General features: G+C 59.4%; 1 protein-coding gene across 1 annotated transcript in view; it reads left to right on the forward strand.

Annotated features, from left to right (window-relative positions):
• Positions 1-961: 961 nt before the first annotated feature.
• The window catches only part of MOB2 (MOB kinase activator 2), a 53,484-nt gene continuing 37,910 nt past the window's right edge, over positions 962-16,535 (forward strand). The window contains exon 1 of the mRNA XM_061203919.1: positions 962-1,064. Coding sequence (XP_061059902.1) covers positions 1,048-1,064 — 17 coding nt within the window. The 5' untranslated portion in view covers positions 962-1,047. The remainder of the gene's footprint in view (positions 1,065-16,535) is intronic.

Raw genomic sequence — 16,535 nt, forward strand, 5'->3', positions numbered from 1 at the left:
TCCGCACAGCTGGCAGCAGCTGATGAGACTCAGGTGGGCCCGTAGGGTGGGGCGGGACCAGGGCCAAGGGCAGCGGCACTGGGCGGGGGGGGGGGGGGGGGGGGGGGGCGGGGATGCAGCGTGTCATCCGTCCCAAGCGTCCCATGTGTCCCAAGCACCGTCTCCTCCATTCTTGATCTCAGCCAGCGGCTTCCACCACCGATGTGGTCCCTGGACAGGCGCCCGTCCCTCTGGGCATCTGCCCTGTAGGGCAGCCAAAGGCCAGCGCCTGCCCCAGGCTCTCTCCTTCCTTGGGGAAGGAGCCGCCTCACAGACCTCTGTTTGTCTCGTTGACTGTCCCCGCGTCCAGGGCCCCATGGCTGCCAGGAGGCTGGATGGAAGGGTGTCACCTGCTGGTCTCCGCCGCCGGGACGGGCAGAGAGTGGGGCTCAGGTCACGGGAGAGGCCGCTGGGATGCGAGGGCGCGGGGCTCAGAGGGTCTCGCTCCCCTGGCCGAGCCGGGAGCGCCCAACACCGTGCCGGTCCTGTCCCCGAAAACTTCCCCTGCTGCCAGCTGACGGCTCAGCCTGACATGCGAAGCTTCCTGAGCCTGGAGAGAAGCCAGTGGCCGAGGGGACCCGAGGAGGGGGGAGGGGCTGCGGCGTTCTGGCGACATGGGGCGGCCAGGGCGTAGCGGGCAGTATGGGGAGCAGGGGGACAGAGAGATGGGAGGGGACATCCCGGACGTGGGGAGACATCCCGGGTGTGAGGGGACATCCCGGGGTGTGAGGGGACAGCGGCGTGTGGGGGGACATCCCGGGGTGTCAGGGGACATCCCCGCGCAGGCTCCAGGCCGTGGTGGGGGTGGGGGGCGGGCAGGGCTGTAGGGGTGGCAGGGGCGGCCCGGACTACGTTTCCCAGCAGGCGGCGCGCTGCGCGTCACTTCCGGCGGCGCCCGCGGCGCGCGTGTGGGAGTGAGCGAGCGAGTGTTTACTTCCGGCCGCCGCCGCCGCCGCGAGCTGAGGGCCGAGAGAGTCGGGCGGCGGGCGCGGCGGTCCCCGCGTAGCCATGGACTGGCTCATGGGGTGAGTCGGGCGGCGGGGTGGCGGGGCTGGCGGGCCGGGCCGCGGGAGGGGCCGCGGGGCGCGCCGCGGGCGGCACCGGTCAAGGGCGTCGGGCCGGGCGGCGTGGGCCGGGCCGGCGAGGGGCGTCCCCGGGTTGGGCGCGGGGCCGGGGCTCCCCGGAGCGGGGTCGGGGCCGGGCCGGGAGCGGGGCCGCGTCCGGCCTGCAGTCGGCGCCCGCGCGGAGCGTCGCGTCCCGGGAGCCGGCCCCGGGCGGGCGGCCACACCTCGCCGCTGGGTGTCGGGCGGTGGGGGAGGTCGGACGGAGGCTGCTCTCGCCGGTCGCCGCGGCGAACTTGCTTCGGGAAGAGATAACTTTGACGCCGGCAGAGAACAGCCCCTTAAAAAACGAGGGAAAAGAAGCAAAAGAACCCAACTCTGCCAACGTCCGCCGGGGCGAGGTCGGCGGGGCCGGGGTGCGATCGGCGTCTCCGCGGGCGGCCGCCGCAGGGCGGGGTAGGAAGGAAGCATAAGCACCGGAGCCTGGGCTGGGCTCTCCCTCTTGTCGGCGTGTGTGTTGGGCTTGCTAGAAGTTAGATAAACGTATCAAACGTCACGTCGTCTTCAACAAGTTATTCTATCTAAAGCCATCATTTTTTTCTTGTCTTTTTTTATTTCTCTCTTTTTTTTTTTTTTTTTTTTACTTTTTGAGGATCGAGAAGGGCTGGCACTTTTCACCCAGTAGCGTGGTCCTCCATCCGATCTGTGCCCAGCTCTGGTTTGTATAGCACCCTTCTGGAGTTAGGTTAGTTACTCCGGGAGCTTGGGGTGGGAGTGAGGGAGCGGTTGCTGTGTCCTTGGCCTCGACCGGTGGAAGGGCTTGTCTACACACTGAAGTCCGGGAAGGGAGGTGAAAGGTCCGATGTACGTTTCGTGTCAGTGTCTGTCAGGCCCTTTCGCGGTGTAGGCAGAGTGGAGGGTGCTGTCGGCATAGTCAGGGACATGAATGAGACCCATCCTTCCCGGCAGGTTGGGTGGAGTTTAGTGAAGGGGGAGACCAGGGGGAGACCAGACAGCGTGAAGGATGAATAAAGAGGCCAAAGAGTTGCTGAGTGTGACGGGGTAGACCTGGAGCCAGAGCACAGGGCTCACGGCGGCATGTGGGTGATGCAGGCGGCCAGCCGTGGGGCAGGGCCGCTCACCTGGCTTCTTGCAGAGGCAGCACTGCCGTCCCAGCCCCACTGCATGTTAGCTGTGTGACTCTAGGTGGTTACTTCTTCTCCAGACCTGCTTTTAAAAAGTCATCTGTGAAGTGGAAATCATGGTCCTTGCAGCGTGGTGTTGTGGAGGGGTCCACTAAAGTGTTTACCACAGTGCCTGGCATTGGGGGATGTTGGTTACTGTTAGTAAGGAGAGATGTTTGTAGGAGGCCTTCGTAACCCACGGGCACCAAGAGTTGAGGGCAGACAGCTGTGTTTGCTTTATTTTGAACCATAGATGCTTGCTTTCTGTGTTTATCAGGAGGGATTGCTTTGGCGGCTACCTGGCCTCCCGTGAGTCGGTTTCAGGGGAGTAGGCTATTGATTGGCTGAGTTGAATTAACAGGGCTTAGGGTCGGAGGGACCAGCCCGATCAGCTGGGTTGCCGAGGGGGCAGCTGATTGTATTTTGTCTGTGTGTGGTTATTATGTGCTCATGTCCATAAGAAGCAGGTACTCTGTGCCTGGAAACTGACCAGCAGTCAGTTTTTTTAACTGCCTGAGGTTTGTGTTTTATGGACTTTATTGTCATCATTGTGAACAACCAGAAATTTACCACAGCTAGGCTTAGAAGGGTCTGATTCTCGAGGCGCTTGTCAGGACTGTCTGGGTAAGATCAGCGGAGCACTTACCTCCCTGTGGCGGGGAGGCTGGGCGCAGTGTTGGAGGAAGACAGCTTTGAAAGGGACGGGCTTGGAGCTGCTGCTTCTGTGGTCTCTGGGGAGGGAAGGAGCATTCGCTGCCAACTGGCTGTAAAGTAGGCAGTTCTGAAAGGGAACTAGAGATCTCCAAAGAAGGGTTAGGATGGAGTTTGCTTATCTTCGTGCATGTGTTTTTAAACTTGGTGGATTGCATATCAGACTTGGTGAAGCATGAATTCTTTAACATTTCCTTAACTATGAACACCCCCCCTTGAAAAAAAAGTGGAACAATCTCAGTAGTCAAGTTCTGATCTTCTCGAGAGCGTGTTTCCAGGGTGGTGTCTGAGGATGCTGGAGCTGGGAGGGCCCGGGTGTCCCTCTGTCCCTCCCACAGGTTCACTGAGCATCTGCTGTGAAGTATGAGGATGCAGCGGCCTGGACTTCACAGCTGCAGAGACCCCACCTCTCCCCCTCTGGTCCACCTGCCACTCCACCGGGCCCCTCGTGTGAGGAGAGCCCGCCGGCGGCGCGTGAAGGGCCTGGCTCCTGCCAGACGCCCTTTACATGCTTAGTGCTGGGACTTCAGTTAATCCTTTAGCCAGGTTTCAGCCTGAAAGAATTGAGGAAATGTGTGGTTTTTTTACTGTTTCTTGATATTTTTATTAATTCACATCATTCAGTGTCAACCGGTTTGTTTGGAATAGAGTTCTCATGTTTTTAATGTTTTTTGTTCTTTTTAAAAGAAGTTTCTTTGCATTTGTTCATCACGGGGGACAAAGTATGGACTCAGCTGTAGCGGCAAATGGTGTGCTCTCCTCCTCCTCTTCTCATCACTGTCATGACCAGAAGAGCGGTTTACAGATGTTCGAGTGAAACCACACCTTCCGTGTCACTGAAAGGGCCTTGCTGAGTAATGCTGGCAGCCTTATCTTCAGCTCTCCCTGCCGTGTGTGAGCAAAGGGAGGCCTGCAGGAAACCTGCTCGGGGAAGCTAGGAAGAAAGCCAGCATGTTACAACTTGCTGCTGGACTTTGCTGGGGCTCATTTGCAGGAGAGTTTTGCGACGGGCAGCTCATATCCGTCTTACTGTACGTTTCCTCTGCTTGGCATTGAGCACCAAGGTGCATGGTAATTGTTTTCCTCTCTTTTTACAAAAGTAACTTCTAACTTGAAAAGGGTTGCGCTTCTTGTGTAGGTCACCTCTGGGGTCCTTGGCTCTACCCATTCTGGACAGCAGCTGACAGGGTGGCACCCTTGCCCAGAGCAGAAGCTGCATGAGTGGGGGCAGCGAGGGAGCCACCCCGCAGAGCATGGTAGTTTAGGGAGAACTTTTGTCCTGTCCTCAACGGGCAGTGGCAGGCATCTGGGAGCGGACGATAGGCGTGCGGTTTACATTTTACCCGACAAAGCTGGGTCCACAAGCTTCCCAGCGAGCATCTGGGAATATAGAAGAGGAAACGCACTTCCTCCGCTTCTGACTGGTGGGGGCCTACGGGGTGAAGTTTGCAGGGACCTGCCCGCCCGCGCCCTCTAGCCCAGCCCGCACCCTGCGAGCCCTTTGCTGGGGCCGCTCGGGCCTTGACGTCAGCACCTCCTTTCCTCCCCGGGGGCAGATTGAGGTGGGGTGAGGCGCAGGGTAGGGCTTCCTGGCTCTGGCCAGAGGAGACAGGCCTCCTGGCCTGGCGATTCACTCCGCAGGGCGGAGGAGTTGGCGCTCTTGGGCAGTGCCCAGGGTGTGCGACGCGGTCGGGGGCTTTCGGGCCTGATGGGTCTGCCGGCAGGAATCTTGCGCTCAGGTGAAGGGGATCCAGCCCCGTGGATGCCACCTCTGCGGGCATTTGAACCGGGTGTTGATGACTTTCCCTTGGCACTTGGCCTCTGGGGAGGGCGTCGCGGTGGCTGGCAGTCAAATCCCATATGAGGGCACCCAGGCTGAGTTTGCTCGATTCTCTAGGGTTTTGGGGTTTTTTTTTAACAGCCTCGTTGAGGTATAATTTACCTACCATAAAGTTTACTTGCTTTAAGTGTACAATTAAGTAAAAATTTTTAGTAAAATTACAGAGCTGTGTGACCATCACCACAGTTTAGTTTGAGAATGTTGCCCTCACCCCCGAAAGAAACCTCGTGTTCAGTGGCCCCCCGTTCCCTCCCTGACCCTAGGCAGTCACTGATTTACTTTCCATCTCTACAGATTTGCCTATTCTGGGCATTTCGTATGGAAATGGAATGGAATCACAACACGTGGTCTTCTGTGACCAGTTCACTTAGCTTAATGTCGTGAAAGTTCATCGGTGGTGTTGCTGGTGTCAGCTGTCCTTTTTGTTGCCAAATGATATTCCATGGTGTGGAGATACGCATGTGTTGCCTCTCCACTGACACCTGGATTGTTCCTGCTTTTTGCTGATCCTGAAAGATGCTGCTGTGACCCAGCCTCTTCCAGCCGTGAGCCGGACCACTTCCTGCCGGGGGACCTCCAGTCCCGACTGCGTCCACCGTCTGTCCTGGGCCAGACCCCGAGCTCAGGATCAGAGTGTCCCCGATGGAGAAGACACTCTGTGCTCTGTCAGGCTGGTGCAGGAGGAGCAAATGATGCGGGGCGGCAGAGGACAGGCCAGGAGGGCGGCTTGGGAGGGTGCATAGGAGTTTTCCAAGTAGAAAGGAGAAAAGGTCGCAGCCCAGGAAGGAGGAACGGCATGTGCAAAGGCATAGAGGCACGAGCAGAAAAACTGCGGCCAGTGGGCCCTGGAACCTGCGGTTGCAGGGGCACATGCAAGGAGCAGCTGCTTTCCAGGCAGGCGGTCACTGTGGCCCGGGTGTGTGGCAGTGCTTGCCTGGGGCTAGGGTGCGTTCAGATCCCTTTAAAGAGGGCCACGGTCACACGGAGCCCTTGCAGAACGAGCCCCACGTGCCTGGATGCTCTTGGCAACGTGTCATTTCTCATTTGTCCTCCTGCTTGGGGTGTGTGCAGGGAACCCTTGCGGAGGTGTCCCCGGGGACCCACCGGAGCACCGCAGGGAGGCTCTGCGGGGTGGGCAGGGCCTGGGGCAGCCGCAGTGCCCTGTTCCAGCCTCTGTCCTGGCTTCTCAGCCCCAGGCGTCACTGTCTGCTGGGCTCACCGAGGCCTCTCCTCAGGGTGCTGGGAAAGCCGGGCGGCACTGGGGCGCTGGCTGCTGGACTTGTCCAGAGCTCATGGTGGCCTGGGAGGGGTTCGCGCGAGTGGGTGCTGCAGGCTGCCTCTGTGGGGATGCCTGTGTCGATGTTCTCGCTGCCCCAGCCTTTCCCACAGTGTCCTTGCTGTGGTCCTGGAAACTTAGACGCACCCAAGCGCACGTCCTTGATTTTGTCGGGGGCGGGCCTGCGTGGCCTGGGAGGGAGGCCGAGCCCAGGCATAGGTGTGCTCGGCGGGGCACCCTCTGTGCCTGTGTTGGGCGCGTCGGCCCCGCAGGCTGGTCTGGGAGCTGGTCTCAGTGCCCAACGGTGACTTCTGCGCGTGTCCCTCGCCAGCAGTGGCTGTGTCCGGAAGAGGCGGTGGCGCGGGCTGTTCCCAGCTGACTTGGCTGGAAGGCCTGCCGTTCTTTGTCTTCCTCGTGTTTGTTTTTCTTTCTGCACAGGATTTCTCCCGGCCCGGGTACCCCCGGCGGTGTGCAGGGCTGTTCTGTGGGATGGAGCCTGGGGACATGGGACTAGGAACCGTTGGAACCGGAGGATAGAATGCAGATGCTTAAGGAGAAGACGAGGAGGTCGTTGGTGGGTGACTGGGCCACGTGTGACCCGTGGTCCTGTTTGAGCGGAGCCGTGTGGCTTTGGGCCGTGGCCACGTTCTCCTCGTCGCCTGGTTTTCTTCTCTTTGAAGAAGTTTCCTTTGCCGGTGGGAAAGAGCTGCTGTGCACGGTCACCTGCGGTGGAATATGCGTGTGTCCTCCCTGCAGCGGTTTGCATGTGTGTCCCGGGGATGATGCCGCACGGAGGCGCGGAGCTCCCACGGAGGGATCCAGGCCATGCTGGGAAGCAGGGTGGAATCCGGTGGGTGGGTGCTCGAGAGCCGTTTTAGTAGGGCTTCTGGAGCGTCTTTGAAAAGGTGCCATTTGAGCTAAGACCTGGGGAGGTGAGAGATGGGAACGGGGCTCGGGGGCTGGATGGTTTGGGGTTTGAATCCCGATTACAGCTTCACGAGTCATCCTGTTTTACTTCCCCAAGCCTCAGTTTCATTGTCTGTGAAATGGGCGTAGTAGTAACCTTCCCAGCTGGTGGTGGTGGGATTTTGTGAGGTGTCCACCGTGGAGAAGGCCCTCTGTCCCCTCAGAGTGAGGTGGGGCTTACCTGGCAAGGTGGCGCCTGCATGAAAAGTGAGTGCAAGGGCTCCGCACCTTGCGGCCCCCAGGCCACCTTGTCACTATCACCTCTGCCCTGCCCTTGGAGTGCTGTTTTGGTGAGGATCCAGCCCTGTGTCCCGATGCACGGCTGCCCTCAGCCCCGCAGCCCAGGCTTCTGCAGTAGGTCTGGCTCTCGGGGTGACTCGAGCGGAAGGCGAGGGGTCAGGGGCTTGGCGCCCTGGAGGCCGCTTGATCCCATTCCCTGCCGATGGCGCCTTCCACCTGTAACCTGCTCGCTCCCGGTCCCCTGGTCGTGCCACACCCACCTTCCCCTGCCAGATGCCAGGGCTGAGTGCCGCTCTGGCACTGATCCCAGGGTGGCGGGAAGGGCGCGGCCTGAGCTGGCTCACCCGGTCCGCTCTCCCGCCCCCCGGGTGCTGCGGGAGCTCCCTGGCCACCCCTCGCGTCTCCCCTCCTGCCGGGATGGCGGAGCTCGGTATGGAAGGTGGAAGGTGGAAGGTGCTGTGGTGGCCTGCTGTCGGTCCACGACTTCTGCACTGAGAGTCTGTCCTGGGCTGCCAGAGGGCCATGTGTAGAGGGCGCTCTCCAGCAGCTCTGTCCTCCTCAGATCCCGCACTCGGGTCCCCGCGTTGGTGCGGTCCAGCTCTGGTCGTGACAGGCCCCTGTGGCCTGTGCCCCGGGTTCCTGAGGACTGAGTCTTGCAGAGGGGCCTAGAGGAAGCGGTTGTCACCTGTCCCAGCTGCTCATGAGTGAGCCGCTTCCAAAACAAATAGGCCTCTGGGCGGTGGCAGTTTTTATTCCACGGGGTGGGGCTGCCTCCCTCTTCCTGCCAGACTGCAGGCCGATGGGAGCCTCAGACCCCGGGGCAGAGCCTCTTCCTGCAGGCTTCTCAGAAGTGATGCTGGGCCCTATCTCCCACGGGGAGGGCGTTCTCGGGGCGCACCTGGGGCTGCAGAGGAGGCCTCCCCGCTGGGTTCTCCCGCTGAGTGTGGGCTCCTGCTTCCCTACTTCCAGGCTGGCTCCGCAGGTGTCACGGCCTGAGCAGGTCCTCAGCGTGGCCCGGGGGACGCCCTCGGGGAGGAAGAGTGTCTGGAGGCGTGGGGCTGCGCCCACTCGGGCCCTCACCGCCTCAGCCAAGGCTTCTGAGTAGAAGGAAAATGTGGAAACCTTATGACAGGGGCTTCGGAGTGGCCGGCTGCTCCCACAGGATGGGGCTCGCCGCGCCTCCAGAGCGCTCACCGCCCGCTCAGAGACCTTCGTGCTTTTCGGTGGTTTGGGTCAGGCCTCTCCTCGGGGCAGCTCTCCCGTCGGGCCCTTTCTCTGCACCCCTGTGGGCTGCTTAACCCGGCTTGGCTTCCCTGGCTGCGCATCAAAACAGACCCGTGACTTGTTTACAAGGACTCTTCTGATTCAACGATGGAGACGCCGGCCCAGTGGCCCCCGGGGCAGGGAGGGGGGCGGAGGTGCCGGGAGGTGATGTTTACTGAGTGGGGTCCCCCCAGCCCAGCAGGCGGACGGGAGACAGCTGGGCGCCCCCACCGCGGCAGCTTTATCTCGGCGGGGCCTTCCTAACAGCTGCTGGGGGCTGGGAGCGGAGGCGTGGGGAGTGGGGTGGGCAGGAGGACCCAGCTCGTGGCCTTCATGAGGTCCCTCACCCCGCCACCCTCGCCCCGTAGGAGTGGGAGGGAGCCAGTTTCCTTGCTGTGGCGAGTGGAGGGCATTGTTGCACACGATGCAGAGGCCCCTGACACAGGCTGGGGGGCCGCCAGTGAGGACAGGCGAGGTTGGCGTCTTTGTATATCCCCGTGTGCATTAGTGCTGGTTGGGACCAGGAGGAGAGGTGGGCGTAGGTGGGCACTCAGCCCCTGCCCTCTGCTGGCCTCGGCGGGCGGGGAGAAGACGGCGCTCTCGGGGTGCCGTCAGCCCGCTGGAAACCGAGTCTCTGGCTGCTCAGAGAGGGGGACCTGAGGCGTTGAGTTCTTCTCAAGACTGTTTTCTGTGGCCCCGCGTTGATGCCGCGAAGGGACCCAGAGACACTGAGCCTGGCGGCACCGAGTTGCTTTCCTCGCCTACCGGGCTGCGCCTGTGAAGGGCCAGTGCTGACTCGTGCCCACTTTTGGCTCCAGGGCCTGGTGTGTTGGCAGCTCGGGACCTGGTCCCTGCGTCAGGTGAGGGACCCTCCCGTTGCCCTCCCCACGAGCGGGCTGCCTGCCAGTGGGTCTCCGCCTGGAGTGGTCTCACCTTCCAGGGACGCTGGGCAGGGCCTGGAGGTGTGGTGGGGCGTTGCTGCTGGCCCCTAGTGGGTGGGGGCCAGGGATGCTCCTCGGCATCCTGCAGTGCAGGTGAGGAAGGGTGCTGGTTGGTCTGCGTCTCCTCGCGGGAGGGCTGGAGCGGGAGCCGCTTGTGTGCGTGGGCCGTGCGTGCTTCCGTAGTGCATCCTCGGCCTGCTCTTGGCTCAGTGGTCTAGCTTCTCGTGACTGGGGTGAGTTCTTTCTACTTTAACGGTATTAAATCCCAGGTATTAAGATGATAGAACTTGTTCTTAAGGAGACAGCTAAGAGCAGAGAGAGGAACTGGGAGGTGCTAGAACCCAGTCGGGGGGCTGTCTCACCGCCCCTCCCGGCTAGCTGTGCTTCCCTTGGGCGTGCGTTCTGCTGGCAGATGAGGGGACGGTGGGTGCGGCTGTGCTGGGAACCCGACCAGGGAACCCAGACGGGTCGGGGCTGTCTGTGCACCAGGAGGCCCGAGTGAGCGGTGGGACAGCGAGTTGCATGTGCGTGTGTCTGGGCCGAGAGAGCCCCGGGACCTGTGTGTGCGCCTCTGGGCTGCGGCCTGGGCAGGGCCGTAGGGACAGACCAGAGCTTGTGCGCCCTGCCCTTTTCCTTCCCGGCTGCGTGTGAGCCCACACACGTGCACACACACACACACACACACAAGCATGGGGACTGTGTGCGCCATTTAGTTGATTCTGTTGGGAAAGAAATTCCATCCATGCTGCCATCACGAAGTGTTCAGGAGGCCCTTGCTGGTCGGGGCCGCGTGTGGTTCCCGAGGCCGTGGAGGAGATGGCAGGCGGGGGGCGCAGGGGTGACACGGAGAGCCTGGACCAGTGTCGTCCTCCAGGGAGCCCAGGCGAGCTTGGGACGCCCCCAGGCCCCTCTTGGGAGCTCTGCACGGCAGGAGGTCAGGGCTGAGCCGTCCCGAGTGAGTGAGCAGCCGCAGCCTGGCCTCCGCCGACCCTGCAGAACACTCACCTCACCACTCTCTTCCCGTCCCACTGCCCTTGTTCTCTCTTAGCTGTTGAAGGTGATGAATGAACAGAAAAGGAGTCAAAAGAAGAAAATCCAGGCCTTGGATCACCCCCTGGGCTGCCCTGCCTTTCACTGCTCCCGGAGGGCTGGCGTCCTCTCAGAGGAACTTCTTGCTGAGCGTGTGGGGCGGGTCATGCTTGGTGACTTTCCTTCCGTGTCCTGGGTGAGCTGTGTGGCATCCGGGGCCGGAGAGGCTTCAGCGGGTGGGCAGGGCTGAGCCTACCCATCTTCCTGAGAATCGCCGACACGGGGTGTGCCCCGGGGACCGCTGGGGCCGCGGCTTTTTCGCAGGACAGGGCTCGCTCCCTGCCACAAGAGGAGTGCTTTCTGTTGGCCGAGGGTCCTGTGCCCTGCTCGCCCGACGAAACGTGTGGCAGGTGCTTCCCTTTTGGGGTGTTCATCTTCTCTCCCAGACCCACAGGTAGCCTCACTCCCTCGGCACGGGAGCAGGCAGGCAGGCACCAGGCACCCCGAGCCAGCCTGTGGGCAGCTGGCCGTGGGGCATCAGCCCTGCAGGGTCCGGTCCCAGGAGGGGGCGCCGGCGAGGAGGGCTGAATGCCCACTCCACGTGCTGTCTGCGGGTCAGGTGATCTTGGGGTCACGATTGCTTTCCGAGCCCGGGCACCCGGATCAGGGGAGGGGGCTCCCACCCCTGCCCTGCAGACTGGTTTTGGCTGGGGCCTGTTTTCTGGGAGGCGCCTGCTGTGTGGCAGGTGTCCTTGTGACCACGGTCAGGTTTACTAGCTTCAGGGACGCAGACGTGCTCACGCCCCACAGAGCGTTAAAAGCACCGAAGGCACGCGCTGGTCGTCTCGCGGGTCGCGCCCGTCATCACGCAGGCTGTCCCTGCTGCCTCCCTGCCCGGCCTGCGGCCTGCCTCTGAAGCAGGGCGTTGGATTGGGTCCAGGTTGCCACCTGCAGCGGGCCCTGGGTCTCAGGGTGCTGTTTGCAGAGCGCTGCACCGCCCCACATCCGCTCTGCGCTGTCCGAGTGAGACCCAGGCGCTTCTCTGGACGTGGGCACTGCAGCAGGGACTGAGAAATGCCTTGTGATAAAAACCCTTGTTTTCTAGTACATTCTCGTGTTCCTCCTGGAAGGTCTCCTACCTTTTTGGCTGAAGAAGTGCTGGGCTCAGCTGAGTTCTGTCAAGAGCTCCCGGCATTTATAATTCATGTAAAAATAAATGTGTCCTCTTGTCATGACCTTGCTGGCTTTTGTGCAGTTCCTCCCAGGCCAATCTAGTGCAGCCGGGTTTTAAGGATGCGTGATTGTCAGCCCCACGAGGCAGGAACGATCCGTACATCCTTGTACGGATGCTCGTGTGAAGTCGTGGCGGGGCTGGGGGGAGCTGTGCTTCCTCTTGGGGTGCTTTGTGCTCCGTATCGTTTTTTCTTGTGTGTCACCTCCTCATGGGACTCGTGGTTGTAGGTGGGAGCGTTGGTGGTTTGCCGGCCCCTAAGTCTGAACTGTCACCAGGACGGCAGTGGGGCCTGTTGTTCACGGCAGATGTCCCCTCTCTCCTGAGATGGCTCCATGCCAGGGCGCAGCGCCGCCACCCTGATGGTGGAGCCTGTGCCCCTGGGGGCGTCAGTGGAGCTCATGTCCCACTCACGCAAGATCCAGGGCCCGCCCAGACACCAAGCTGGAGTCCCTCCCTGCCTCGCCCCACCGGGGCCCCGCGTGGCCGTCCACACAGCACGGGGTTGGGGGGACGTGCACAGGGCCGACCTGGAAGCAGGTCTGTGCCCCCCGGAAGCCCTCCCCTCCCTTCTCTGCTCGGGGGCCGGGGCGATTCCAGTTCACCTCCCAGCTGGAGCCCCCCCCGGGCTGCACGTGTGCTCCGTGGGACCTGCGTGGTCTTTTTCTGGATGGAGCAGCTCCGCTGTGTGCCGGGGGCGTGGGGTTGGAGTGGCAGGGGCCTGAGGGGTCTGCTCTCGGCATCCGCCCTGCCTCGGGTCCACCTCCTGTGTGCGGGTCCTCCCTGCTTGCATCAGCACAGGCAAGACCCGTGGGGACAGGGCTGGCCGAGGGCTGGTGTTGGTGGCGGTGCACGTGGTGGTCAGAGACACTGCCTCTGCCATCTCACAGACTGGCCTCCGGTCCCCCGTCCACCACCAGCTGTGTGACCTCGGCTGCTGTGTCAGTTCTCCAAGCCTCAGGTGCTCCCCGTGTGTGGGGGCCTTGGCACCCCGCTGGCGGGCGGCGGTGTCCTGGTGTCTGTTCCTGTCGCAGTGACTGGGTGGTGGGAACAGGCACCGCTGTGAGGGACGTGGTGGCCGCGTCTCCACGGTGCCCTCGCCCTGCGTCTATCCGCGGTGGGGGGATGTCAGGGCTGGGCACACAGCTGTGCTTGCACGGCATCCGTGGACCTTCAGGACTCAGCGCCTGTGGCGCTACGGGGGGCGATGATGGTGCTGGGCTTGGGCTGTCCCCAGGGGAGGGAGGCCACGGGACTGGACGGTGGGGTGGGGGTGTAGTGAGGGAGCTGCCCCGCCCTGTGACTCTTCCCAGAGCCGGGGAACTATGGGACCACAGGTCACTGGTCTTTGAGTCGGCTCTGATAGTTCAGGTGTAGGATCAGGGCGCTGCACCTGCGGATGTCCCCAGCTTTCTGTTGATTCACTGTAATTGGGGTCACAGGATCCTCCTGGTCACACAGCAGATGGGAGAGCACTGGTAATCATGGGCCCCTGCTGGCCCCCGGGAGCTGGGTGTACCTGCCAGGAGCAGTTCACAGGCAGCACTGCACTGCGCTTTTCCATCTCTTATCTCTTTCGCAGAAGTCCGGGTCACTTGGTTTCTAACAAAAACAATAAAATGTCCCCTAAAATGACGTTTGGAGGGTCTGGGGTGGAGACTGCACTCTTTGGCCTGTGTGCCTGGGCCTGGAGCTTGACTGCTCACACACCCCACGGTCCTAGTCGCAGGGCCTGATTCAGAAGCCAGTTGTGGGTGGTGTGACCACATCAGGGTCACGACTTCACTGGGCTCCCTCCAGGCAGGCCCATGGTTCCCTGGGCTGACCCAGCTCCAGGGCCACAGGCTCTTCTAGACCCGGGCACCCGTGGGTGGAGTTGGGGAGCGTGTCTTTGTCTTTGGCTCAGATCTTCCGCAAACCACCAGAGTACTGACCATGTTGTACTCCTGCTTAAAAGACCCTCTGGACCTCCTTGCCTAAGGGATGAAGTCCCCATTTCCTTCCATCCCTGACCCCCAACCCATGGGTGCCCGTTGCACTGCAGCCTGGTCAGGCCTCTGATGTATCCTCTTCAGCCAAGACCCCTGGCCTGTGCTCACACTGTCTCCTTGGCCTGGAGAGCCTCCCGTCTGCCTGCCTGACTCCTGTGTGGCTTTCTGGCCATGGGCTCCTAGAACATTTGACCTCCAGCTTCAGGGCCCAGTCACAAATGGGGGCAAGGATGGAGCTTCCCAGCTATCTTCTTAAAGATGCTTGCCCTCTCTGTTAGAAAGAGAAATTAAGAAAATGATCCCATTTGCAATAACATCAAAAAGAATAAAATATTTATGAATAAACTAAGCAGGTGAAAGATCTGTATGCTGAAAACTATAAGACATTGATGAAAGAAATTGAAGAAGACATAAAAGATACTCTATGTTCATGGATTGGAAGAATTAATATTGTTAAAATGTCCATACTACTCAAAGCAATCTACAGGTTCGGTGTAATCACTATCAAAATTCCAATGGCATTTTTCACAGAAATATAAAAAATAATTCTAAAATTTGTATGGAACTGCAAAGGACCCCAAAGCAATCTTGAGAGAGAAGAACAAAATTGGAGGGATCACTGTCAGTTATTTCAAACTATATTATAAAGCTACAGTAATCAAAACAGTATGGTATTGGCATAAAAACAGACATAAAGATCAATGGAACAGAAGGCAGAGCCCAGAAATGAACCCATGTGTATATGGTCAACTAATTTGCAACAAAGGAGCCAAGAATATACAGTGGGGAGAGGACAGTGTCTTTAATAAACGGTACTGGGAAAACTTGACATCCACATTGAAAAGAATTAAACTGGACCACTTTCTTATGCCACACACAAAAATGAACTCAAAATGGATTAAAGATTTGAACATAAGACCTGAAACCATAAAACTTATAAAACAAAACATAGGCAGTATGTTGACATTGGGCTTGGTGATGATTTTTTTGCATCTGACACCAAAAGTAAAGGCAACAGAAGCAAAAATAAACAAGTGGGACTACATTAAACTAAAACCATCTGCACGGCAAAGGAGACCATCAACAAATGAAAAGACAACCTAGGGAATAGGAGAAAATATTGGCAAATCACACATGTGATAAGAAGTTAATATCCAAAATACGCAAGGAGCTAAAATGTAAAAAAGACCTAAATAGACATTTCTCCAAAGAAGATACACAGATGGCCAAGAGGTACATGAAAAGATGCTCAACATCGCCAGTCATCAGGAAAATGCAAATCAAAACCACAAAGCGACACCACCTCACAGCTGTCAGAATGGCCATCATCAGAAAGAGAAGAGGCATCAAGAGTTGGCGTGGATGTAGAGAGAGGGGAAGCCTCGTGCACTGCTGTTGGGAGTGTAAATTGGTGCAGCCACTGTGGAAAACAGCATGGAGGCTCCTCAAGAAACTAAAAATGGAATTACTGTATGATGCAGCAGTCTCATTTCTGGGAATACATCTGAAGGAAATCATTACCTTGAAGAGATTTCTGTACTTCCACATGCCTTGCAGCACTATTCACAATTGCCAAGGTATGGAAATAACCTAAGTGTCCATCGATGGATGAATGGATAAAGAAAACATGGTACGTGTGTATGTATATATAGATCCCTCAAGAGGGAAAAGGCCGGCCGCCCGGGGACGCATAGCGCACAAGTCACTGACAGAAGGCGCATCCAGACCCTGTCAGATCACAGAGAAATGGGCAAGAGGCTCCGCGAACGGACACCTCACAGGAGGGGACACGCTCTTGCCCTGATCAGAGGAAGGAGCCCGGCCACGCTGCTCAGCGCCATGGGCGAGGGCCTGCCCAGGGCTCAGGGTCGCCTGTCTGCTGACTTCACGTAAGTGGACAACCAGACCTACGTAAATAGTCTTTCCTTTTAACCCTTTTACACTTAGTGTGCACACGTTTAGGTTCCACCCTTCCCGAGCTGTGGGCCGAAGCCCCACTCACGTTGAGGCACACGTGCGCCTTCAGCTCCTGAGGCGCCGGGCGGTGTGGACAGAAGGGGGAGAACACGGTGCCAGGAGAAGCCCGGCCGCTGCCTCGGGGGCCAGAGGCAGAGAAGCTGCAAAACAAGAGGGGCCCCAGATAAACGTCGGCTGAGTGACTGGCATGGCCCACGTCTCTTACTGAAGGATTTTGAAATCAGCCTTTGTTAATGAAAATCAGTAAGATCCTTTCTTTTCATCTCTGCTGATTCTGGATTATTTAGGTTGAAGTTGTTTAAAAAAGAAGGCCCACTCTCCCTGCTCCTGTCTGCAGGCTCTGCCCTTGCTCCGTGTCGCTGGTCGGTCATGTCAGAGCCCCTTTGCCTGATTGTGAGGTCGGGGATGCCAGCATCCACTGGGATTTCTGGACAGGCTTTGCTCCAGTGAGTGTCCTTTTCCATCAGACCTCACATGAACACCTGGGCTCTGGTGGCCCTCCCGATAGAAATCTGCTCTGTGTCATGGTGGGGCCCACACTAGTGCCCGTGGCGTCCCCCTCACAGATTTCCAGAATGTGCTGGGCCCCACTTGTAGCTTCTCCCTCTGTTCCGTGTCCAGTGTCTTCTTGGTGCCACAGTCTGTCTTCTCCACTCCTCCACCGGGGTGGCTGGAGGCCGCCCAGAAAGGGCCCCCGTCCCCGGTCTCCTGTGCTACCGCAGTGTTCTGGCCTCCCTTCAGCCTCTGTTCCTTCTGTCGGCTCCCCTTGCTGGCCATCCCTTTGGA

Source organism: Eubalaena glacialis, chromosome 10 (genome assembly GCF_028564815.1).
Source record: "Eubalaena glacialis isolate mEubGla1 chromosome 10, mEubGla1.1.hap2.+ XY, whole genome shotgun sequence".
Taxonomy (NCBI): domain Eukaryota; kingdom Metazoa; phylum Chordata; class Mammalia; order Artiodactyla; family Balaenidae; genus Eubalaena; species Eubalaena glacialis.